This window comes from Lactuca virosa, chromosome 4, assembly GCF_052849685.1.
Source record: "Lactuca virosa cultivar CGN04683 chromosome 4, Lactuca_virosa_CGN04683_v6, whole genome shotgun sequence".
Taxonomy (NCBI): Eukaryota; Viridiplantae; Streptophyta; class Magnoliopsida; order Asterales; family Asteraceae; genus Lactuca; species Lactuca virosa.
This window is the reverse complement of record NC_136429.1, coordinates 279748045-279757018: the sequence shown is the minus strand read 5'-3', so window position 1 is coordinate 279757018 and position 8974 is coordinate 279748045. Positions and strand designations below refer to the sequence as shown.

At 35.4% G+C, this 8974-nt stretch overlaps 1 protein-coding gene across 1 annotated transcript; it reads left to right on the top strand.

Annotated features, from left to right (window-relative positions):
* Positions 1 to 782: 782 nt before the first annotated feature.
* LOC145108316 (uncharacterized) lies at positions 783 to 5559 on the top strand. Its single transcript, XM_079045336.1, has 9 exons — positions 783 to 978; positions 1712 to 1885; positions 2306 to 2714; positions 2800 to 3053; positions 3292 to 3360; positions 3449 to 3505; positions 4056 to 4108; positions 4216 to 4291; positions 4379 to 5559. The coding sequence occupies exons 1-9, from the start codon at positions 935 to 937 to the stop codon at positions 5283 to 5285; spliced, it is 2043 nt and encodes a 680-aa protein (XP_078901462.1). The 5' UTR covers positions 783 to 934; the 3' UTR covers positions 5286 to 5559.
* The last annotated feature ends 3415 nt before the right edge of the window (positions 5560 to 8974 follow it).

Below are 8974 nucleotides of genomic sequence, written 5' to 3'. Positions count from 1 at the left end.
TTGAAGAAAAGAAACGATTGAAAATAAGTGTGAGCCGCGGATTCAAGGATGAATCGTATATGTATGTGATAATTTGAATATGATTTTTTGGTATTAATGATTTCCTAATAAAAATAGATTTTATATTAATGGTTTACTAATATAAATAGATTTATATTAATGGTTGATATTAATGCCTTGATTGAAATGGTTTGTTAGTAATATGCTTTTAAAATTGACCATATTAAAATCTTCATAACCAAAAATTCAAGATTTAAAATATGGAAAACTTTTATTGGAATTAAATACATTCCATTTCAACGAATGTAAGTTATTGTTTGACGATTGGAAAACATTTATTGGAATTAAATACATTCCATATGGGGAAGATGATGTCAGCAATTTGATCTAAGGTGTAAAAAATTAAGATTGAAATACAATCAATGGTCAAGATTATTTAAGATGATGTCATAAGGTTTCTCTTTTAATAATATTTAGAGATTCAATATATATTAATAAAAAAAATACAAATAATAGTGTATCATAAAAAATTACACGTTCATGTGTCGACTTCCGGATTCCACGTTTTTGCAACTATTTTCACGTGAGGACACATTTGATACGTGACACTAACGCTATATCCACAAGTTTCTTTTCACTGCCACGTCATACGGATGAAACTTCCGTTATGTAATGGCCCCACTCTGGTTTTTTAATACACGCGTGGACCCCACTTTTTTGGTTTTCTCTTCCCCGGGACGACAAGAATCGGCGTTGCTTATAACTCTCCACGTTACTCATTCATCATATCTGATATTTCTCTCTTTACACCTATACTTTCTCTCTCTCCAATCGAGTAAGAAATCCGAATTTTTAGGGTTTTGAATTCGATTTGGATCTGGGTTTTGATGCTGTTTTGCTACTACCCAGAGCCAACAAATCTAATCTAACAAAAATGATTCAACGGGTCGTTGACAACCTCCTTGCTGTCACCAAAGAGTTAGTTTCTCCCTCTTTTTCTCTTTCCTTCGATTAAAATTCAAAAGTTTTTTTTTCACTTTTTGGTGCTTCTGTTTGAATCGTAAGTCATAACGTGCCGATTTACATAATCATTTGCTGTATGATCGGTCCAATTTGTAAATTCATTTGTTGTTGTTGTGGTAAATTGAGGGTTTAATTACATACTAGAAGAACAAAAGGGATGTTCGCGATCTTGGAAGGAATATCATACGTTTGGATTGATCCTTCTATTTTGGAGTTTCTAATTGGGGAAATATTCACTATTCACATCTTCAGATATTTCTTAAAATTATTTTAGGTTAGGGTTCATATATATATTTTTTCGTTTCCTTTTAGATTGTAGTTTGGAATTTTAGAATATGTAGGCTAGGATTGAATGATTGGGTATAACGAGAGCCATAGAACATCAACCTCTTTATGATTCATTCATCCATGATTGTGCCGTAGGGGACACGTCAGACGTTTACCTTACTCTTTAGTATAATACGTCTATTCATGACGACTTCTACGAAAGTTCTTAAAGACCATTTGTATTGAATGCAATCTCACATTTAGAGTATGTCTTAAAACTGTAGTTCTTTAAAATTGTAAAAAGCTGTGAATTTTCTGTCTTCTAACGTGCAAGTATGGTGGCTTTCTATTTTCTCTGGCTTTTCATCCAGTAAACAAATTTTGGGGAAGACATAAATGACAATTTTCTTGTATTCTTCAGGTCTGTGAAAACAATTACTTATGAATCATTGAACAATATTTTGAGGCTGATAAATGGATTATCAGCAATGTTGTTGGCTATATTGCCTGGAAAGACTAACATGCTTGAAGGGATTCATGGTTGGGAGCTCCGACCTGCTTTTCGTGGACCCCGCCTCCCTCGTTGGATGGAGAAGTAAGGTTTTCATTTTTGTTTTTTTTATTTTTTTTAATCTTAACGCATATAAAGTCATTTCATTTTTCAAATCAACTGTTTGTCATGTTTTGTGTTCCCATACATGTGAAGATCCCTTATTTTGAATTGTATGAATCTTGATTTCAATACTTTTTTATTTGATTTGTTGTTGTGCCACTTGTGGAATTTGATATATAAACCAGATTTCATATCCTAAGTTAGCATCAATCTATTCCCTTTTCCAAAGTTTAAAATTTTTAACTCTAGTACAAAAGAGGAAGATATAAGACAAAATTTCTTAATCCCATAACTTTTTTGTATAATGCCATTTTCACAGAATACACTAAATCATTAAATGACTTTGTTATAAGTTAACTCTGAAAATATTATTGTCTGACATGTGGTCCATTTTTCTTGTAGTGGGGTGTCATCCTTTAACCAATTCGTTCATGAGTTATCCATGGAGTCTGACTCAGCATCAAGTGAAGATTATTCATCTGGAGAAGAAATGGATGATGATGATGATGATGATTACATCTCTCCTGCATCTCCATCATCACAAAGCTCTCGATTCTCCAGATCAAGCAGCTACACCAAACGTAGAAAAGACTGGCCACACTGGATTCTATCCATATTCATGTGGCTTTTACTTCCTGCAAGGCTAATGATTGGGATCCCAATTTATCTGTATAGCTTAATTTTTACTAGAGACTCAAAGGGAGCCAATAGAATTGCAGGAAGATTGCAGAATTCAAATGTGCCAGGTGGCAGGAAAGCATTGGATCATGTTGTTGAACTGGCTACTGACAGAAGACGTGGAGTTATAGAGGTTTGTTTGCTTGTGATTTAATGCTAATGATTTATGGAAATGATAATGTTATGTTGAGTTGACATGGGTATTTTTGTAATTTTAGGATTTACATCTTGGAATAGAGATTTTTATAGAAACCATATTTGATGGGATTCATAAGATGACTGCTTGTGTTATTTCTCCATGGGAGTCTTTAAGGGTGTTTTTGAAGTGGTCTTCTCCTGATGATTCAAGTGCCTATGTTGCCACTGCTACTCTTGCAAAAGACGATCCTACCCCTACAGAAAGGAAAACCAGATTGAATAATTCTTTAAATACAGATGGGCGTACATGTGAAGATGTCATTACAGAGCTTGGGTAAGAGTTCTTTTTGTATGTTTTATTTAATCTAAAAAAAATTGGACATGAGATGATGAGATTGTTTTCTTGTCCCAAAATAGACGTTGGATCTTTCTTTTGAGTGAGATTCTTGTCCAAATTTACCTTTTTGCCCATTAATAATTATTACAAAATATCAGTGGCATTGACTTGGGCTACTAGAAGCATCTTTAGTACACTTGAAGTTGAAATTATGGAAAAAAATTACTCTTTTCAGGTACCCTTATGAAGCTATCAATGTGGTTACTGCTGATGGATATGTTCTTCTTTTGGAACGGATTCCTAGGTAGAAATTAATGCTGTATTCACTTTCTAAATTTACCCGTTTTTTCTTCAAGTTTACATTGACTAATGATTTTCTCTTCTTGCTATAGACGCGATTCAAGAAAGGTGGTTTATTTGCAACATGGAGTTTTTGATTCATCCATGGGGTAAGTTTTATCTTTTTTTACTAAATCTTGGATAAGTTAGTAATCTTGAACTAGAAAAGTGTATATATATCTTTTTCAACTGCAAAACATATAAAACTATTATTTAGCTATGCATAGATAGAAGACAACTTCAATTTCACTTACAATTAGGCATTCATTCACTGTTCTATATTTTTTTACTAAGAATAGTATGCATTAGAGGGGCATTATTTGTGCAAATTCGTAGGAATAGGTGAAATTGGGTAAATATTTCAACGGGTAATGTCATAATTGGGTTGCAAACATTGTTTTAAAAAAGTACCATGAGAAGGTGAACAACTGAACTTTTTTTTTTTCACAAAATACCCTTTACATAATGGTATTTTATGAACAAATTGTTCTAACTGCTTACCTTCTGATGACATTTTTTGTAAAACAATTAAAAAAAACAAACAGTTTGTTATCCATATATGACATTAACCCAAATTTTAATCTCTTGGCTTTATTTGGACCATAATTAAATTTATATTAAGTCAAAACGTTGACTGTAGTTTTCTTATTTTTGCTTCAGTTGGGTGTCTAATGGAGTTGTTGGGTCTCCAGCTTTCGCAGCTTTTGATCAAGGTTTGTAAATCATAATCTTATTCTTCCACCACCATCCATATTTATAAACACAAACAATTTAATAATAATTATTAATCATAAATTTATAACATATCCTCCTCTTTCAGGGTACGATGTTTTTCTAGGCAATTTCCGTGGTCTTGTTTCTAGAGAACACATCGACAAAAATATATCTTCACGAGAGTAAGTTCCTTTCACCTTCACACTAAATTCCTCTTCGTATTTCTTCATATAACAAATAAATAAATTTTTTTTTTTAATACTCTACAGGTATTGGCATTACTCCATCAATGAAAACGGAATCGAAGACATACCTGCAATGATTGAAAAAATCCACCAAGTAAAAACAACCGAATTAGAACACAACACAGAAGAATTAGAAACCGAACAACCATACAAACTGTGTGCAATCTGCCACAGCTTAGGCGGTGCCGCCATCCTCATGTACCTAATAACCCGCCGGATTCAAGAAAAGCCCCACCACCTCTCTCGACTCATCCTCCTCTCCCCCGCCGGATTCCACCACGACTCATCATTCCCCTTCACCGCCCTCGAACACCTCCTCTTCTGGTTCTCCCCAATCCTACAACCTCTCGTCCCCGCCTTCTACATCCCCACACGCTTCTTCCGAATGTTACTCAACAAATTAGCACGCGATTTCCACAACTACCCTGCGGTTGGTGGTGTAGTCCAGACCCTTTTTGGGTATTTACTAGGCGGTGATAGCTCAAATTGGGTTGGAGTCATCGGGTTGCCCCATTACAACATGAACGACATGCCAGGTGTCTCGTTCGGGATTGCGCTTCATTTAGCTCAAATGAAGCGGTCGAAAAGGTTTAGGATGTTTGATTACGGAAGTGCTCCGGCGAACATGGCGGTGTATGGGTTGCCGGAGCCGCTCGATTTGGGGGAGTTTTACGGGCTGATTGATGTTCCGGTGGATGTGGTGGCCGGAAAGAAAGATAAGGTGATTCGGCCGTCGATGGTGAGGAAACATTATCGGTTGATGAGAGATGCGGGTGTTGATGTGTCGTATAATGAGTTTGAATATGCTCATTTGGATTTTACGTTTTCTCATCGGGAAGAACTTTTGGGGTATGTGATGTCGCGTTTGAGACTTGTGTCGCAGAATATGAAAAAAGAGATCAGGTTGAAGAAGAAAGATTTGACTTCTTGATGTTTTGGTGTATAAAATGATAGGTTTTTCTTGAGTGTAAGTTGTAATTTTCGTATGTGGTGGAAGTTGTAGATCGTTTTGTGTTTTGTGTGTGTATATATCGTGTCGAATTCTTCCTTGGTTTTAGAAGGGGATGGAGATGTGTGTGTGTGTGTGTGGGGTTAGTATGTGAATGTTATAGGTCTATACGAAGATAATGTTGGTTATCTCTTATAGTTGATGGTGGTGTATGTTACTCGAGAAATATAATCTAAGTTTCGTGATACCATAGAAATCTACTGGGGTTTTCACTTTGGGCGTGTTCGGCAAAACTAGTTGGTAGCAATTAGCTTGTAGCTTGTAGCGTTTTGTTAAACGCTACATGAAGTGACTTTTGGATTTGGAGCGTTTTGTTTAAACTAAACGCTAGAAGCTTGTAGTGCCAAACAAGACTTTTTGTTCAAAACGGAGCGTTTTGTCAAACGCTTAGAAACTAGAAGCTCTCAAACGCTCGTAAACGCTCTGTGCTGAACACGCCTTATATCAATTATTATTTGAGCATTATTATATTATTCATCACTACTGCATATACAAAACTTTCGACGGTTTGTTCAATAGGTGTTATATAGTTCTGTCGTAGTTTTGTATTATATGAAAGATACTGTTTGACTTGTGTTTATTTATTTATTTATTATTGTGTAAGCTGTGAAACGGTTCAAACTCGTTGTTGTGTTGTTTGCATGGAGCTACTGATATACAATAGATCGAGAGTGAGCCTTCGCAATACAAATACAAAAAATAAATAAATAAATACAATTTTTGGAGCCTTCGCAATACAGAAAAAAAAAACAATTTTTGTAACGTTGACATCGTTTCCATAGCATAATAAAATTGGAACGGTCAAAAACCTAGGCCAACTAGACAAGATTGTGTCTGTTTTCAAGGCTTTACAAAGTACATGTTATCAGTCAAGCCAAAAAGTACCATATGAACCCAACATCTTTGCTTGCATTATGAAATATAAACTAAGGCTCATCGGAGTGGAGTGCGGTTTGGAACCGCGTTCTTGCCACGTCGACCGCAAACACCGCCCCTGGGTGTGGTTTCGTGCGGTTTTGGCCGCACTACGACTAGAAAGAACCGTGTCCTCTTATTGGATGGTGCTTGTTGACCGTTGAACGGTCATTTGACTGAATTCATTTAATTTTTTTTACTCTATATATATACTTACCCTTTTTTACATAACTTTCAACCAAAATCCTTAAAATTTTACTCTCTTTTCCTCCAATTTTTTTGAAAATGATTCTTCCAAAAGGCCCAGCAAAGAAAAAACACTCGTCAGAAACACCACAACCCCAATCCCTTCATTTGATCAACTGATTTTTTCACCTCCGTATTACCACTACGGCGGTATGCTTTCGTATTTTCCACAACGACCAGCACAACCACTACCACAAACACGACCACTACCACAAACACTACAACAACCCGACACAGATTTTAATCCATTTGATTTTTTGTCTCAACCCGAGTTTGTTCAACAAACACAAACACAACCAGAAACGGTCGTTTCAGATTCCGAACCGGAATTCGTTATAGAAACTCAGCCCACTCGAGCAGCACCTAAAAGAAAAGAGAAGACGGAGGCTAAATGTTGGGAACCCCTGGAAGTGTTAGTGTTGGCACAATCTTGGATCGATATTTCAGAAGATGCGACGGTTGGAAAAGACCAAAAGCATGACCGCTTTTGGATTCGCGTTTTACATAGGTTCCATAAAGGAATGAACCGTGGAGAATCCCGTTCAAAACATCAAGTGTACTCCAAATGGGGGAAGATGAACAAGGAAATCATGTTGTTTAATGATTTGTATAACAACATGAAACGTCAATGGAAAAGTGGAGAAAGCGATGAAGTGATTTTGAAGAAAGCGTTGAAAGTGTATCAAAAAGAAAATCTGAAGGCTTTCAAGTTTCTTGAAGTTAGGAATTTTGTGAAAGATAACAAGAAATGACAAAGTAGCAAAACATCAGACGAGCATATCGACAGTGGTTCAAAACGTAGCAGAACATCTGAGTCCGACCACACTACATCAGATGCTCATGTTCAATTTGGTCTGAACGAAGATGAACCTATTCCAGTTTCACCACCTTCCCGACCAATGGGAAGAGACAAAACAAAAGGCAAAGGCAAAGACAAAAGCGTCGGATTCAGATGAGTTGAAAGAAATGGGGGCCGACATGAAGGGTATAAAAGATAGAATGGACAAGATTTTGCAAATTGCTTCTGAAAGAGAGCTTCGGAAACAAAGGGACAGCGACATGCGAATACTAGCGATGGACACGTCGAATATGACTGGGGACGAGCTTCAAGTTATTTTGGCGATGAAGGAGGAAGTGAAAAAACGTTACGTAAATCGTGGCTAATTTCTAGTTTTTTTAAGTTTTTAATCGTTTGGTGTTTTTTTTAATAAGTTGTAGGTTTTATGTTTTTAATCTGCTTTTTTTAAATTTTTAGGTTTTTTTTTTTTTTTTTTTTTTTTTTTTTTTTTTTTTTTTTTTTAAGTTAAACAATGTATGATATTTGTATTTTTAATTAATGAAATATTATCTTTTTAAAATTATGTTTTTTTTGTTAAAAAAGAAGTTTTATAAAATTAAAATAGTTAAAAAAAACAAAAAAAAGAAAAGAAAATAAAAGTGTGGCATCACTCCCTTGGTGTGGCAAGAAACCACACTAGTGTGGTAAAAAATGACGTGGCGCTTATGTGGCGGTGAAGGGAGTGCGGTTTCGGTGACACCACTCCCTCCAGCCTAAGCCGATTGGGTCTGTCTACTTTGAGGTTAACCCTCACGACTTGACAAACCGTGTCTTGCATTATGAGATATAAACTCATCTCCTCTTCTTGTGAGCAATGTAGGACAAGGAATATGAATACACCAAACATATCAAATCAATTTAAATATTTATTCCACATAGTAAGCCATGTGGAACCTAGAGGTGCACGGAAAGATTTTTTTTTTCTTCAGATCTTAATTGGTTTTAAAACTAGTTTAGATTGGTCAACAAAGTCAAAACCAGATTTAGCTCAAGTTGGTTCAAATTAAAATCAGAATTGGATCAAAATAATCCGAACCTATATGAAAGGGTTGGGATCATATTGAAACCTGATTTGAAAAAAATTAAAAAAGTTCATTATAGTTTTGATATACGAAGTTACAAAAATAGAAATTGAAATACATGTTTAAGCTTAAAAACGTAAAACAAAAAAGTTTCTAAGTGACAATAGGCACCGTCATCGTCTTCATTTTGGTAGTCATGTTCGTCGTTTGTCAAAAGTTTGTTTGGAGTTAAGTATCCTCAAGGTTGTTGCATTTTTGAGGGGTGTGACCAAACTATTGTAAATCCAATACCTATATACACTAACAAATGAGCCTTTGTGACCAAACTATTGTAAAGTCCCCGTGCGGCATATCTTTCCGGTGGCTATTTTTCTCTTTTTTGTTTTGTTTTTTTAAATTGTTTAAAAAATTATTAATATGTATATATATCAAAAAATTATAAAAAAATAACAAAATTCACGGTGCCACTTCAAAAGTACGATTGTTTTCAAACCTTTTTTATACACAAACCTAATTCCGGCCCAGATATACGCTCGTTACTGGGCCTTGTCCAAAGCCCAAGTATGGTATTCTAAAAGGCGCGAATAACT

Excerpts from the sequence above, each read along its gene's own strand:
- LOC145108316 (XM_079045336.1), top strand. The coding sequence starts at position 935 with ATGATTCAACGGGTCGTTGACAACCTCCTTGCTGTCACCAAAGA. Across the intron at positions 979-1,711 it reads CTCCTTGCTGTCACCAAAGA|GTCTGTGAAAACAATTACTT; the intron begins GTTAGTTTCTCC and ends TGTATTCTTCAG. Across the intron at positions 2,715-2,799 it reads GAAGACGTGGAGTTATAGAG|GATTTACATCTTGGAATAGA; the intron begins GTTTGTTTGCTT and ends TTGTAATTTTAG.